Consider the following 18,024-nt stretch of genomic DNA (forward strand, 5'->3'; position numbering starts at 1 on the left):
TTCCGACGTAATTTTTGCGCTGTTCCGTATTCCGAGGTCAAAAATAGGGGTTCCCGTTAAAAAAATACAATGACCTTCAAATGACCTTGAAAATCGAGTTCAAGGTCAAAGGTGTTGGTGTCATTAGATGGCCCCTTTTGCTCCCTTCAACTTTTGTCAAGGTCATCTTTCGACATCAGTAAAATAAAACCAGACAAACAGCTGTTTAGCAGATTTTTTGTTATTTGACCTTGAATTGACCTTCTCAAGGTCACCAAAGCAAACTTAAAATATCCTTTGCGACGTAATTTTTTCCGCTCTATCCGATTCCAAGGTCTAAAATAGAGGTTCCTATTTAAAAAAATCACAATTACCCTCAAATGACATTAAAAATGGAGTTCAAGGTCATAGGTGTTTGTGTCATTAGATGGCCCCCTTTACCCCCTTCAACTTTTGTTCAGGTCATTTTTCGTTAAAATTAGTTTTTCCATGGTTTTTTGTCGTGGTCGGATTAAAATGAAACACCCTGTATATATATATATATATATATATATATATATATGTGTGTGTGTGTGTGTGTGTATATATATATATATATATTGTAACGGGGTTAGCCGTTAAAGCGAGAGGAATGAAAAACAGCTTGTTGCAGGCCTCTTGCAGGCTATGCGAAGCCTAGCCCTTAGCACAGTTTGCTACACGTACTCGTCCTTGAACACGTGAGCCCGTGGAGGCGGCGTGAGTTTTATGCTACGCAGCTCGGTCGCGAGTAATTCATGTATATGAGAGACAAGCGCTGGGAAAGTTAAAGATTCAGGAGCGAAATAACAAAGCGAGTTAAATTTAGAGGTAGTTTTATATAACGCAAAACAATGTACACATACGGCGCGAGGCAAGAGAGAGACGAAGCGGAATCTAATGCAGAGAGAGAATAACAATCAACCAGGTACTTACATCCACACTCGCGCAGGTTTGCTCGGATGCCTCGTGGCTCGTCGGAGTGGCGCAAAGCGGATGACCGTGGCCCTTGCTGGGCACCAGGGACTACGTCTCGTGGCCTTGAGTGTGTGGCTGGAGGCAGCGGGGAGACGGGCGGCAGATGATGTACCGCTCGTCACAAATACGCGGAACTGATTCGCACCAGGAATACTTCAACCGGCGACACACTGAGGACACGGTACTATTGCAGCTACAATCCTCCGGAATCCGCACGCACGCAAAAAGAAACAAAGTTTGAGGTTTCTCGGGAGGCTCGATTATTCGGCTTGGCGATTGGAAGCTAAGTCGTCCGGCGCGGAACGCGGCATCATGGGCCGTGCGGACTTTCTCCCACTCTCTCTCTCTCTCTCTCTCTCATCAAGGCCTCATAAACATAAACGAGCAGCTCCCCTCAAACGTCCAAAAGCTGCGTACAAGAGCTAGGCTGGAGGCCAAGAAGAGGCAGGGCTGCCGAACGTTCGTCAGGGAGAGGAGACTATACATGCGCTGTAACGATGACAGCGAGCGTGCTACGATCATCATCACCGACGCCGAGCTGGAGACTTTTTTAACCCGGTTTCCGCCCGCTTCCAACATCGTCCAACACTGAGGCTACAACAGACACACATCATTCCACCACACCCACCATCAAGCTCATCTGCCACGTCATCATCTGGTTCTAAGGTATCTCTGTCCGAAGGTCTACGAATCTGTCATTTTAATGCGAAATCGCTTACGGGTCACATTGAGATGATCAGGCTTTTTTTATCCACTCACTCTCCATTCCACGTAAAAGCTGTTACTGAGACCTGGTTGAGCGACAAGGTAACGTCCATCCCTTCACTTGAAGACTACCCACTGTACAGACGAGACAGAAACAGAAACGGAGGAGGTGTGGCCCTCTACATACACAAATCTCTGACAGTTAGCGTTATTTCATCATCCGACGGTGAAAGGTCTGGTAAGCCAGGCAAGCCTGAATATCTCTTCTGTGAGGTATCGGCAAAGGGAGTTTCTCCCATCTTCGTGGGGGTTGTGTATCGTCCACCTCATGCTCCATTCTTCCAAGGCTCTAACTTCATAGACCAACTAACAACCCACATGCACAACTATTCCACGAAGGTCATAATGGGAGACTTCAACTCTGACCAACTTTCTTCAACTGAAGATGCCAAGCTCATCAAGGCCATCATTGATGAAAACTCCCTTTCATCTGTTCCCTATGGTGCCACGCATCACAAACAGGGTTCTGACACCTGGCTTGACTTGTATCTAATCGATGAGCAGGATCGCCTGCCGTCATACTGGAAGACAGACGCACCTTTCATCAACGGTCACGACCTTATCACGGCCACTCTCGACGTACAGATTCCACGCTACGTACCTAACACATACTCTTACAGAAACTTTAATGGAATCAGCGTCGAGAAGCTAAGCGACTTTCTTAGCACATGTGACTGATCATCTCTCACTACGTCATCACTCGACGAAAGCATATCTATACTTAGCGCTAACCTAACGAACGCCATCAATCATCTCGCCCCATTGCGGACTGTGACACCAAGACGACAACGTCACCCGTGGTACACCACGGCTCTTCGTGACCTTGTATCCGAGAGGGATAGACTTTACAGGCGTTTCAGGGACTCTAGGCTCGATTTGGATCTCCGTATTTACAGACTAGCTAGAGACTATGCTCACAAACAAGTCGAAGAAGCCAGGCTGAATTATTATTAGTCACGCCTGTCTACCTTGACCGACGTTGCCGAGATCTGGAGAGAGCTGGAGAAACTTGGAATTTCTACCACTAAGGCCCCATTACCATCCCGATTTACCACAGATGAACTCAACAGGCATTTCAGCGCGATCTCCAACGATCCGTTGGCCCCTGCCGTTAAGGATTATCTTCTCACCCTGGAAAGTCTTGACCTCCCGGAACACTTCGAGTTCAGCACTATAACGGAATCGGACGTGTTGGCTGCGGTTTCGCACTTTGACACCCAGGCCAGGGGAAGTGACGGCATCCCACAGGTTGTTATTTCAAAAGCATTGACGGTTCTCGCTCCCTTACTAAGTCATATTTTCAACCTGTCCCTGAGCGAACCCTGCTTCCCATCTGCCTGGAAATTGTCACTTGTGCGCGCACTCAACAAAGTCAGTTCACCAAGCCGTGACTGACTACCGTCCGATTTCACTTCTATGCTTTCTATCCAAGGCCCTGGAGAGGCTGGTGCACAGGCAAGTCTCAGAATACCTTGAATCAAAACTAGATAATCTTCAAACAGGCTTCTGCACTGGTCACAGCACTCAGTCTGGCCTAATTAAGCTAACTGATGATGCCAGGGCCGGGATAAACAAAAATAAAGTAACACTTCTCCTTCTATTTGACTTTAGCAAGGCGTTTGACACTGTATGTCACGTCAGGCTCCTGAGAAAGCTATCCACCTTCGGCTTCTCAAAACAGGTCATCCGCTGGTTTGCCTCCTACCTCACTGGGAGAGAGCAGGCCGTCGTTGGTGACAATAGCGAACGTTCCTCCCCTCGGCGTCCCGCAGTATATATATATATATATATATATATATATATATATATATATCAAGTGGCGCGGGAGCGCCACGAAGGCGAGTTTGAGAAGCAGACGACGCCTCGGCGCCCGTGACACTATTTACTTCTATATTGGTCTCTCGAATTTTCAATTAAGGAAATAAATTATTTATCATTCATGTAACCAGCTAATTTTGATAAATGTTTATACTGGTATGCCAAACTATGATTTTAAACCAAAATATCAGCAATAAACCAGCTTTAACATAATAAACAAATATGCAGGTGAACAAAAATGCTGAAATCACTTGCTTAATTTTTCTTCAGCCCAAAAAGTGGTAAGACCGTTAAGTTAGCTGCGTGCAGTTTGACCGAGTGGTTAGACTGTGAAGTTGGCCGCACAAGCTATTGAGCCTACATTATCTGCTCCTCTGCTTGAATTATAAATGTGTGCTCCGTAGTATTCGGTGTTTTGGTGTAAAAATCTTTCAAGGAAGGTGTCTAGATAAATAGGGTAGCTGATGACGACGTCTAGGTGGTGCGCTCCGTGACTTTTGGTGTTTAGATAAATAAATCATACGAGGACGGCATCTAGGTGTACAGGGCGGCCGATGGCGAGGTCTAGGTAGTTCGCACCGTGGTTTTTGATGTCTAGGTGTTGAAATAATTCGAGGGCGGTACCTAGGTGTACAGGGTGGCCGATGACGAGGTCTAGGTAGTTCGCTCCGTGGCTTTTGGTGTTGAAATAATTCGAGGGCGGTGTCTAGGTGTACAGGGTGGCCGATGACGAGTTCTAGGTAGTTCGCTCCGTGGTTTTTGGTGTCTAGGTGTAAAAATCATTTGAACGCGGTGTCCAGGTGTACAGGGTGGCCGATGACGAGGTCTAGGTCGTGCGCTCCGTGGCTTTTGGTGTTGAAATAATTCGAGGGCGGTGTCTAGGTGTACAGGGTGGCCGATGACGAGGTCTAGGTAGTTTGCTCCGTGGTTTTTGGTGTCTAGGTGTAAAAATCACTTGAACGCGGTGTCCAGGTGTACAGGGTAGCCGATGACGAGGTCTAGGTCGTGCGCTTCGTGGTTTTTGGTGTCTAGGTAAATAAATCATACGATGACGGCGTCTAGGTGTACAGGGTGTCCGATAACGAGGTCTGGATAGTTCGCGCCGTGGGTTTTGGTGTCTTGGCGTAGAAATAATTCAAGGGTGGTGTATATCAACAATCAGTGATCTCATGTTAGTGATAAAAATGTTACAAAAAAGCTTTGATCTAAAGGTGCTAAATATGCTTATATTTTATTTCTACGACGTCGAATATGAAATACTCAAAAAAATTTACTAAAAAGGATTGAAATCTCTAAAAAAAATAACTTTTAAAAAAGTAAAAAGTTAGGCAAGTTTAATATATTTCGCAACAAAATTACAGATTGAAAAGTACTAAGATCAATCAAACAAAGTCAAGTTTATTATATTTAATCGTGATGAAGCAAGGAACAACTCTCAAGATAATTACTACGTAACTTGCTATGCCCTTCTCAAGGTCACTAAGGCAAACTTATAATGTCATTTCCGCGTAATTTTTTCCGCTGCTCCGTATTCCGAGGTCAAAAATAGGGGTTCCCGTTAAAAAAATACAATGACCTTCAAATGACCTTGAAAATTGAGTTCAAGGTCAAAGGTGTTGGTGTCATTAGATGGCCCCTTTTGCTCCCTTCAACTTTTGTCAAGGTCATCTTTCGACATCAGTAAAATAAAACCAGACAAACAGCTGTTTAGCAGATTTTTTGTTATTTGACCTTGAATTGACCTTCTCAAGGTCACCAAAGCAAACTTAAAATATGTTTTGCGACGTAATTTTTTCCGCTCTATCCGATTCCAAGGTCTAAAATAGAGGTTCCTATTTAAAAAATCACAATTACCCTCAAATGACCTTGAAAATCGAGTCCAAGGTCATAGGTGTTTGTGTCATTCGATGGCCCCCTTTACCCCCTTCAACTTTTGTTAAGGTCATTTTTCGTTAAAATTAGTTTTTCCATGGTTTTTTGTCGTGGTTGGATTAAAATGAAACACCCTGTATATATACCAAAAAATTCATGGAAATACCTTTTTATAGTGCAAAAGTTCCTGTATGGGTCCTAGAATGGCAGAGACCCTGTATCTTTGGCTAAAAATGAAGATATCCATAAATTTGTGCTAAAATGATTAAAATTCATATTTAAAGCCTGTGACAAAGCTTATGAATTGCTTGGAATATTCTTAGATGATAGGACTCATGTGACAGTTAAAAAAATTTCTATTAGAATTGAAGGAATTTGAATAAATTGAAATGGAAATGACGTTTTGGACAGAAATTCAAGCAAATTAATAATATGTAGAAGCTAAGAAGAAGTAATCAGTCAGCCAATTTATATATGCTCGAATTAAATTAAAAAGTTCTTAATTAATTCAAAAATTACGAATTGAATTATAATGAAAGGTAAAATTTTTAATCCTAGAATATTGGAAAGGTATAATTTTGAAAACCTAAATTTGGAAATTCCTAAAACTATCGCTTTTGCAATATTTTAACTACAAATATCATTTTTCGCAATATTTCAATTTAAAATTTTTTTCAAAACTCACCCTTTGGAATCAATAAAGACACATGCACATCATCTCAAAAACATACAGTTCCAACATGGCGGAAGGACAAGATCCTCCCGACAGAGTGATAATAATTTTACGTGTTGTAAACGCAAAACATCAACGACAGCGATTTGCATCATATGCAAAGGTGCATACCACTATAGTTGTCTGACACTGTTACGTGACAACTTTCTCGATCCACATTTGAAATATTAATTTAAGTGTGGCTTCGAGAAAATTCTACACGTATAAAGGTACAGCGAGACTCAAGGCCATAAAAGTATTAAGGTGGGATTCTGGTGTTTTTCGACCAAAAAATCGAAAAAATTTTGATTTCTTTAAAGTGTTCTAAAGAATGCGTAGAATCTAGTATCAAGTTTCTTTTATGGGGATAAATTTTATATACATGAAAAGCAAGCTATAGAATTTAAAAAAAAAATACGTTTTTCGATTTTTTAATAAAATTCTAAATGTGTGCATTCTAGTGCATAAATTGCTACACATTTAATTTTAATATTGATTTTTAAACGACGAATAGGTAGTTTGAATGCAAAACGAAAACGTAAGTATCATTTTATCCAATCGGCCCAGTCTGTGAACCCTGCGATAGATGTCGGCCCAAACGTTTATACGGTACAAATTTTTCTGCTGTGCGAGTCTATGTTTGTTACATACTTATATACCATACATGTAAACAAAATATATGTATATGCTAAAGATGTAGTTGCATAATTTATAATTTATTAATTTATAAATTACAACAATGGATGCTATACATTCAAAGTGGCGTAAACCGAAGCCAAAAAAAAATCGTAAAAGTGCTACGAGTGCAGCTAACCTAATAAAAGCTCGAGAAAATGTAAACAAGATTGATCAAAATAAAAATGCAACGAACACGACTCAGTCTAGAAGACGCCTATGTTTTTATATATATATATATATATATATATATATATATATATATATATATATATATAACTATCGCCTTGTCGTACGTACCGACGTTGCTTGTCTAGATTGTAGATACTTTAACGGCATATTTATATATATACACTGAAGGCCGTTAAAGTATCTACAATCTAGACAAGCAACGTCGGTACGTACAACAAGGCGATAGTTGTAAAGCGGGCTGCGCGCAGACGAGCAGGTCACGTGATCACTCTCTTATATGTCTAGTGTTAGTCTGCTTGCGTGCTGCGCTGCCTACAGACACCGCGTAGGTGGGACTGCTGACGTATAGGTGCACTCAGTAATTAATTTATTTATTAAATTAATCAAACAAAAAGATTCATACATATAAGGAAAACAACGCGACAATATAGGAACGAACGCTTACACATCTAGTATAAGTCTGCCTGCGTACTGTGCTGCTTGCAGACACCGCATAGGTGGGGTTGCTGGTGAGTGAGTGAACTCTGCAATAAATGAATTAAGTAATTAATTCAACAAAAAGACTTTCAGTTGAAAACTTGTATGCAGGATAAAGAAAAGACAATTTAAAGAGTGAATAATAATCATGATATGTTCCAACAGATTCCAGCTCAAGCGCAGACTGGGAAGACCTACGAGAAAAGATCATGGACCAGTGTGAATTGCACTACGACCAACCCAACGATGAACTCTGGCTGGCACTTTTCAGCGGAAACATATGGATCATCACAAACAAGGACAGGAGATTCCTACTGGGTAATGAAATCTGTTCATGAATAATGTATAATGTTTATATGAATAAATGTAAAAGTCTGCGCGGATCTGTAAGAAGTTCAACATGAACCCATGAATTTGACTAGGTACGTGCGCAAGTACAGACACTTAGTCAGTGTTCCACGGTCAATAAAAACTAGACCCTCACACAGATATGCCAAACCTGTTCTCGTGCTCAGTGAGTCTCGGAAGGCAGGAGCCGTGCTTCGGACACATTCTGCAAGAAGAGACTAGGTTGGGTGGGGAGCCTACCTTTTAGAAAAGTACCTCAACTTATTACAAGGTAGCCTGCTGCTTGTGCACAAAGTAGCAGGAGCCTTACAAGGGTATTCTCTCAACAGCAGACTAATGACTATACATATTTTACAGATAAGAACATCCTCATACTGGAAGAATCAGCCAGAATGCTGGAGGTTTTGAGTGCAGCAAAGGACCAAATGGTAAGGTTGAGAGGACCCGTAAACCACTGCAGCGACGTAGAGGGAACAGCAGCCATTATGTCAACGTCCACGCACGCGTCTCAAAACGCAACGAAGACCAACATGGATGAACTCATCCGTATGCTGCAAGAAAGCAATAAAGCTCAGGTCAACCTCAGTGACAAACTGGTCCTGGAAATGTCGTCGATCGCGAAAGAGAACGCCAGGATGAGTACAAACCTGAAAAATCTGACTGAGATCATTAGAACGGATATGAGCAACTTGACAAAGTCTGTGGACAGTCTGAAAATCAAGGATCCGACCACAGTCAGCAAGTCAAAAGTTATTAACAACATAGGTCTCACGAACGACTCGCAACTAAGTTTGATGATTTAAAACTTCCTAAAGATATGGATGTAAGTAAACGATTTTCTGAATATGATCTAATACGACTAAGTAAATTGAATCAGTACAGGTCAGAAAACTTGTCTAACAAAAATATGAACGACACAAAACTAAAACAAACTAACATCACGCGAACATACAAGTTAAAGCTGGACTCAGAATACACCCCCTTCGAGGACTTCCTGTTCTAGGAGTTAAAATCGCGGAAATTATTTTTTGTTTTCGCAAATCACGCTCACTGCTTACTGAATTAAGAAGAACTCGACCACGATAAGAACATTGTACGGTAAATCATCTTGAATAAGATAAATGACAAATATCATCTTTACACGATGAATATAAAAGACCCAGTAGAGCTGCTAAAAAGATTAAAGAAATGAAAAGAAACGAGTTTAGAAACAACGCCCGCACAGCCCAGAAACGACTGTTCAATTTTAAGTTCAATAAAGACAAAGAATCAGCGTTTAACTTCTGCTTAAAGTTTGAAGATCTCGTCAGAAAATATGAGAGCAATGAGGGAATAGACAAAATGACAGAAATCGCAAAGAAAAGAAAAAGCCTATTCTACAACGCAGTAAAGCAAGCTTCCCAGAGATTATCAAGGCAGAAAACATAGCTAGGACATACACTAGCTAATACACATACAATGAATTAAAAGATTTAATTTTCCAGATCGATAACTCACATCAGAAGAGCACCGAGAAGTCAGCACTGTTTGGAAATGTCAAAGAGGACAGAAGGAGCCGTTCGTCAGAGGGACGATCGAAAAGCCGTGAAAGACCAAGCAAAAGGTGTGAAAGATGTGGCAGCCAGAGTCACGTGATTGCAGACTACTCACACAACGAGCCAAAGTGCTTTACTGCAATAGGTTTGGCCACATCGCAAAAGACTGCAAAGAACCCAACATGGGACTTTTATGGAAACGAGCGTCAGAGAGGAAAATGAGCATGTCACCAAAAAGAAAGCAAAGGAGGCAGGAAAGCAAGTCGCCTGAACACAACCGAGATCGACTCAGCAGGTCAACGTCCAAGATCGTCATTCAGACGATCTGTCTTTCGGTCACCAACGCCAGCGAAAGGTAATACAATCACCGATTCAGTAAGCATGTATGTGAATCTGAATGAGTATGATACTACGACCCAAAAGTTTATTGCAGATTTGAGCGCGTATGATATGACAAATTCTAAACTCATTTTGACACAGCTTCATGAAAAAGCCGAGTGTGTAATAGGTTGTGCTAACAGAGACAAAAAGTCAAACATAAAATCAACTAATCAAGGTCGAGTCAAGTTCGAATTATCGAATGGCAAAGTAATAAAATTAGATAAAGTAATATACGCGAAGAATTTAAGCAAGAATCTTCTGTCACTTAAGCGCTTCACAGATCAGGACCTATATGTGTATCTGGACAATTAAACAATAATTATTTATAAACCAAATACGAAAGAAAAGATCTTAAAAAGAAAGTTCGAAAAACCGTTTTGGGCAATTGACTTGAAGTTGAAAACATATAAGAGCCAAGCGATACACAAATGCTCTGGTCTCCCATAAAGGCAATATAAAGACGGTTAAGAAAAGGGTAACGTTTAGCGATGGAAAAGTAGTTACAGATCCGACAAGTCAAAATGATGACAGTAACACAGATAAGTCGATAAGCGTAATAAATACTATGAATTTATGGCACATTGGGCTAGGACACACGTCTCTGAATAAAGTAAAGACCTAGAAAAAACTGTACCGGGATATTAAGGAATTTAGGGAGAATGATCACGGTGTGTGGTTGAGAGACTGCGAAATATGTATAGTAGCAAAAATGAATAGGCCGAAATTCAAAAATAACAAGGAAATGGCAAAGATACCACTGCAAAGAGTCAGTGCCGACACAATGGGACCTATAAGGCCAGCTACCTATCCGAAAAGCTGCAGGTTTATTGTTGTAATAGTGGATAACTATTCACGGTTTGAGATGGTTTATCCAGTTAAGCAGAAATCAGATGCTGAATGTATTGCTGAAAAGATGAAAAATTCTGTTACTTAGATAGCGATCAAAATACTGAATTTACTACTAGTGGAAAGACCAAGAAGGTGTTGGATAAATACGGTGCTGAACTAAGGACAGTTTGCCCATATACACCACAGCTGAACGACATCGCAGAACGCTTCAATCAAACAATCCAGAAGATCACGAGAGCACTGACGTATGACTCAAGACTGCCAGCAAATGCCTGGGATCTAGCATTGAAAGCTGCAGTGTATCTGTACAACCTGACACCCCACAAGTCAATCAACTGTATTTCACCGCTATTAATGATCAACCCAGAGTCAAAAATATACATAAATCAGATCAGAAGATTTGGATGCGTGGCATTTATCACGGTCCAAAGACAACAAGAAACCAAGTTTGATAAACTATCAAACGAAATAGTGTTAGTAGGATATACTGACACGAGCTACCTGCTGTTGAACCCAGAAGACGGTAAAGTGTACGGAAGCCGAAATGTACAATTTATCCAAAGCAAGGTCTTCAGAGATATGTACAAATCCAGAGATATAAAGAATTGGACAATAACGAATGACACCTTGAACAAGGAGACTTGGTTATTCAAATCCGAGGAGGAAAACTCGGTTCAATCCAAAGAAATCGTGATAACTTTAAAGAAAAGAGGAAGGTCATGTAAAGAAAATCAAAAATCAACAGCGAAGCCAGCCCTAAAGGTATATAATACACAGACCCGTTACACAAAGACAAACTCAAAGTAAAGAAGTTGCAAGTTCAGAAGATATTCAGGATAAAATCGAAAGCCTGAGCGCATATGGTCTCTATGCATTGCTGACATCTATCAACGGGGATTCAAAATCTTATCAAGAAGCTGTCGTCAGATGCAGACAGATGGTAAGAAGCCATAAGCAAAGAAAGAGAAGCTCTTCAGAAGAATCGAGTATACGAAGTAGTTCGTAGAACGTGCAAGGATGGCAAGAAGTTAAACAATTTGGACTCGAGGTGGGTCTTCAAACGTAAAGATAACGGAACTGATAGTAAAGATAACGGAAAACATATGCTCCAGTATCACGACTTGCACTTGTAAGAGCAGTCCTAGCCATAGCAAACAAACACGTTAAAGGAGCGTTTCTTCACAGCCCAATAAAGAAAGAAATATTTGTGGAAATACCAGATGGTTTCGAGGAATATGAAAATCAAAAATAAACAAAAGTTTGGAAGCTACACAAATCCTTGTATGGGTTGAAAACAAGTCCAAAGAATTGAAATACGCATTTCTCGGAGTTTGTTAAGCTAAGGCTTCCTAGCAAACAATAGAGACCCATGCTTGTTTGTGTGCACTGAAAACAACAGTCGTATAATAATGCTGTTGTACGTAGACGACATACTGCTAACAGGCAATAACGAGCCCAAAATGAGAGAGGTACAGAGAGAATTGAGTAAGAAGTTCGGCATGAAATTCCTAGGTTAGCCTAAAGAATTCCTAGGAATTACAATATCAAGAAATAGAGAAGAAAGGATCATAAGATTGGACCAAATTAAGTTTATAACCAAGATGCAAACAAAATTTGGATACGCGCAAGCCAAAGGTCAATCAACCCCTATGGTAACACAGTCAACGTGCTAAGTAGACATCAGCAAAATCCGACCGAAAACGAATGGAAAATGGTCACCAGGTTATTTAAGTACATTGCTTACTCTGCAAGTTAGCAATTAACGTACAGAGGATTAAGTGAAGGAATGGAGTCATTCTCAAACGCGAGTTTTGCAGATTGCAGGAACTTACTAGCGGTTATGTAGTTACGTTGTGCGGAGATACGATAGCGTGGAGAACGCACAAACAGGCCTATGTGGCTCTGTCAACATGCCAAGCCGAATATGTAGCTATGTGTGATGCTTGTAGAGAAGCAATCAGCATGTGTATTGGAATTCTTGGACACAAGGATGACAAATAATAACACTTTATATTGTAAAACACTGAATAAGTTTATTGTCTCTAAATCTCTAAGAAAACGCAAGGCTCTGAATATGAATGCTGTCGACCGGTCAAAGTACGGCAATCAACTGACTCATTGACCTGCGTGTCAAAGCATTCGAAAGCACGCAGGTCGTTCGATCCCTTTGACACAGATGGCGACTCTTGTACCTAAATATCTAGATCTAATTGAGAAAGCTTAGCTTATTCCTTACAATGTATCTGTCATTGAAAGTAATTTCAGATATGATGTACTTTCCAATCATCTTATGGTGCAATAACAAAGCAGCAGTAGCTTGCACAAAGATGAATGGAAGTAATAAACTCAAGCATATGACGGAGGTACATGAGGACTACGTTAAGCAGTGCGCTCAAAACGGCTATGTAAAGAGAGAATAGATAGAATCAAAGGAGCAAAGAGCAGATATTTTTACTAAGCCTTTGCCCTCTGATAGTCATAATAGACTTACTAAATCGTTGCTAGAAAATTAACATCGTTTTCATGTTACAGAATAACTTAACAGTAACGACCGTGAGCAAAGGCGCAATGAAAGACGGCGAATTAACAGGTCCAAAGGAAGACTTGACGATGTCGAGTGAAATCGGGAAGGAATGTTGGGATATTGGCGATCCCACGCGATATCGAGCCCTGTCCGATGGCACCACAGAGCCCAAGATTTTGAGCCGTCTCAATCACGTGACCCGCCGCTGAGCTCGCCAGCTCCACGAGACAGCAACACGCTTCACGACCACGTTACGCGTTTAAGCCCCGATACTCTTTTTCAAGTTTCAATAAAGCAACGTTTAGTAATCCTACTCCTCTTGTGAAGTGTTCTTATTTTGCGTATCACCTTTTTCCCGCTCGCGTCTAGATAATCCTAATATATCGACAAGTTCCAACACTACGCAATCTAAAGAAACTTGTACAAATATCATACAAGATTTTAACTAATGTTTTTTACAAAATCAAATACGCAAGTCAAGAGAAGATTGAAAAGAGTTGTTGCAAATCGTTTCATTATTTCTTGGAGAGACACTCTTATGTGAAGCAACTTTTTGGTCTCCGGGTGCAGTTCATCGGGCTAGGTAGATGACAGAGGCCATTCATGCACCCCGATAACATCACGTGCCGGGCATTTTGGGGTCACGCATGCTGGCCGCTCGTGCTGTCATTGTGACGTCCCCAAAACATCTTTCGTTGGAATTTTCAAAAAAAATTTTTTCCTGCCAATTTTTATTAATTATATTATTATGACTACTCTTTCATGACTACCGAATTTATAGCAGCCTGCCAGTTTCGCGCCTTACAAGAAATAAGCGGCGAATATCAATGTTGTTAAATGCGTTAATAATAATTTTGGTGATTGTTTATTAATATAACTTGTAACTTTATTAACATCAACAGCTGCTCGCTATACATAAGGACACAATTAGCTATGACTTGTAACAAGTGTTCGTGGTGGAGTGGTAAAGTGCCAGCCTGCTAACTGAAAGGTTCAGGATTCGATCCTCATTAGGGTTTTAATTTTTTTGTTTTTTCGCTTAATTTAAGTGCCGGCACGATGCTTGCACCGCGTGCTGTCATTGTGCTCAGCACAATGCCGTCATTTTCGTGTCCCGGAGCAGGGGTACCTGGACGTCACGCGTGGCCCATTCCGTGCAGTCTCAGTGCCGTCATTCGGCCGACATCATGTTATCGGGGCAATTAATATATATATATATATATATATATATATATATATATATATATACACACACATCGATTTTCAGAATTTCTGACACAAAAGGAAATCAATGGTTATCAAGAAAGATGTCTCACCGCAACGATTGCAGCTGTAGCTTGAAGACATGATTCACAACTTCTATAATGTTTCATAAACAAAAACCATCTAAGAAAAGATCTCAGGAACGCATTTTGGATAAGTTAAAAACTATATCAAGTGGGTAGCGCCACGAAGGCAAGTTTCAAAAGCAGATGAAGCCGCGGTGCCGGCGCTTCTATTTACTTCTATGTTGATGTTCGTATTTTTCATTGTAAAGAAATACATGCTTTTCTTTGTTATCTTTAAGATATTTTGACTTATATCATGTTTTATTATGCTTCTCTGATGAGAATATTGAAGTGATTTATGGCAACTCATTTTAACAAATTTTAAGGATTTAAGAGTATGTAGTATTAAATATTTAGAACTAAATATTTATATAATTAAATAACTCAAAAAGGTTCATGAAATTGAAAACTTTCAATTTTTCTTAAAAGTCATAAAATAATATGATAAAACGTTCGAAAGCCATACATAACAAACTGACGTCACAAATCACATATCAAAATAACATGCAGAAATACATAATTTAGATACATCACAAAATCACCTCAATATTTTCACCAGGTTTAACTATACTTTTTAACAAAAATATTAATAAAAAAAGCTACCTATTATATAATATACGAGTGTGTCATTCATAAATGCTCAAATCAGATTTTTATACTTCCATCAAAAAGTGTTAGGATAGTTAAATTAAACCTTTCTTAAAATATGAAACGTCATTAAGTATGTGATGTATGAGCGACAATGCGACACGTGATATGAATTTGAGGTGAGCGAGCTCTCTAAGGAGCGAGAGGCCGGCAGAAGATATCGAGCCACAGAAGAGTCCAGTATACAAATAAATGCAGTTAACAGTTACACAAATTGAGTAAATTAATTTTCCCTGGCTACCTTACTAACACGAGATTCGCAGAACTCACGCAAGGCCGTGATGCCTTGCAAAGTAAAAATTTGTTTTATTTATTTTATATTATTTATAATGAAGAAGTAATTATCTTCATTAGCGTTAAGCGCTCGTTCAAAAAACTAGTAAAATCAACAAATAGTACAGCGTCCATTATTCATGTCAAATATTATAATTAAATCGTTGTACAATCAGTGATTTTTTGAATTTTTCTCCATTGCTGATTTACTGGTCATATTCTCAACTACTATGAACATACTTAACAGACTTCTCAGTTAACAATAGCTGGTGTATGTTTTCGATATGTGATTAGAAAAAATGTAATGAAATAGTCAAAATATTTTTAAGTTACGTGAACCCTTTTGTTTTAAGCGTAAAACTATACCAACGGGTCCGGTAATTTATTGTTTATTTATTTATATTAATAACATTAAATGAAGAAAAAATAAATGTTATTTCTTTTTTTTATCATATATTTATTAAAAATTAACACTCATCTATATTTTTCTGATATACATTATCAATTATAGGTACCATACTAATATCTTGCAACATAACAATCGTGTGAGTGATAAAAATGTTACAAAAAAGTCATGGCCGAATGGTGCTAAGGATGCTTATATTTTATTTTTAGAACAAATATGAAAGACTTAAAATAATTTACTCGTTTGAATTAATCTTATACTTTATTTATGTATTAAATCTAATTGCAATGTATGTAATTATTTATTTTATTGGGTAATTGAATCAATTAAAACGCATTATAAGATGTAATTTTTATGAAGGATATTCCATTACAAAATAAAAATGTCAAAATTAAATCGGTAATCAACATTTACTTATTAATCCTTCATTTCTCCTTCTTCATCTTCTTCCTCAACTCCACGTATATACATTACATTATTACATCTTATTAAAACTTCTCCTAAACTACCTGTTAAATTACCATCTATATGTTCTTCGGCATTAGCTAATTGTACATTCATATATCCATCAACTGATACAAGATAACCTTTATATTCATGGCCCCATTTTAATTTTACCATTACTGGTTTTCCTGTTAAACCATTCAAGAAGGGCTTAGGGTTTATAGGCATGGTTGCTGCCATTTTTATAGCTGAAACCAAAACATTATTAGTTGTAAAGAGTTTTACGATATTAATTATGCAAAATACGATATGATATTTTGTAATTATCAAATTATACTTTATTAGCGATTCCTATTAATGCGTTTGATGACTACAAACACAAATAAATTATAAGTAAATATATACTTGTGATGCACTTATATACAATCACAATGCTTCATCGACCCTATGCTCACCGATCACACATGGGCATTGAAATTTACGCACTTGTAACAAAAATATTACTTTAATTTAGAAATTTTGAAAAGACATTTTGGACGACTAGGCTGTCTTCTAAAGTCTTTAACTCTATTAGAATTATACATTTGGGCTCTAAAAAAAAGGAATCGAAGATTTCTCCAGATCAACGTTATAAAAGTTCGTAGGCTTAAATCGACTGCTAAATCAAAAAATGGCACGTGTTTAAAGATATACAAAAAATTAAAAAATTCAGTTTTTATGTTGGCCCTACATAAAATGCACATGGAGGTATCAAGTTCTTGGAATATTTACCCGATAGCTGTCATGATGACGAGAAAATCGCTTTGACGCCTCTGACAAGATTCTAGAGAAGGCCTTATAATCTGCGTTAGAATGGAACAGGCTATAGAAGGATTAGGAGGACTTGCGGAACACCAATACGGCTTCAGGTAGAAGCGTTCAACCCTGAATGCCGTTGGCTTACAGTGATAGAGGGAAAAAGATAGAAACGCGGAACGAAGAAGTGTTACGCTATAGTTACATTGGATATAAAAAATGCATTCAACTTGGCTTAATGGAGTAAAATATATGAGGCACTTTGGAAGAAAGAGCTGCATTATAAATAAGAAGGATGATGTATTTGAAAGAAAGAATCTTATATGACACGGATAACAGTATCGAGAACTATAAAATTACAGAGGGGGTTCCTTGAGGGTCAGTACTTGGCCCACCAACTTGGAACATCATGTACGACGGTGCTAAGATTACAATTATCAGAAGGGGCAACCGTTGTCGGATACGCTGACAACATAGCAGTAGTTGTAATGACAAATCGCATAGAAGGAATAAAAGAGATAACTGACTCGAAGTAAGTAGAGCACTGTATGAAACTCCTTAGCAGTGCAAAGAAAGAGACAAAAAAAAATAATAATAATACCGAGCTTTAGGCTGATGCTGCAGAACACGCAAATAGAAATGGAGCGGAAACAGCTAACGAGAACAGAAGGGAATCAAGTGGAAGAAACGCTGAGGAAGAGGAAAGTGCGGTCACCTCCATAAAACGAGATTACTTAGAAGAAAAAACAAAGGGACACCTCAGCAAGGCCAGAAACCAAGCATGGTGATTCCAAAAAGTCCTAAGAGCCCATTTGCCACCTAAGACACGCAACCACCTTGGGAGGAAGTAGAAACAACAAAGAAGAAAGAAAGAAAGAAGAAAAGAATAAAGAGAACAGTAAAAAGACAACTGGGGTCAGAAACCAAAAAGGCACTGGTGTCCAGAGACCACGAAGGCCAAGACCTTGTCGATCAGACTCCCTCATCGTAAAAGCTTCTGTAAGCAA

The 18,024-nt window shown here is 39.1% G+C and overlaps 2 protein-coding genes across 2 annotated transcripts in view; both read right to left on the minus strand.

Moving 5' to 3' along the window:
* Nucleotides 1-18,024, minus strand: part of Icmt (isoprenylcysteine carboxyl methyltransferase) — a 170,393-nt gene that overhangs the window by 121,776 nt on the left and 30,593 nt on the right.
* Snrpf (small nuclear ribonucleoprotein polypeptide F) overlaps nucleotides 15,809-18,024 on the minus strand; it is a 32,840-nt gene continuing 30,624 nt past the window's right edge. The window contains exon 2 of the mRNA NM_001190929.1: nucleotides 15,809-16,470. Coding sequence (NP_001177858.1) covers nucleotides 16,196-16,462 — 267 coding nt within the window. The 5' untranslated portion in view covers nucleotides 16,463-16,470 and the 3' untranslated portion in view covers nucleotides 15,809-16,195. The remainder of the gene's footprint in view (nucleotides 16,471-18,024) is intronic.

The sequence above is a fragment of the Nasonia vitripennis genome, assembly GCF_009193385.2.
Source record: "Nasonia vitripennis strain AsymCx chromosome 1 unlocalized genomic scaffold, Nvit_psr_1.1 chr1_random0007, whole genome shotgun sequence".
Lineage (NCBI taxonomy): Eukaryota > Metazoa > Arthropoda > Insecta > Hymenoptera > Pteromalidae > Nasonia > Nasonia vitripennis.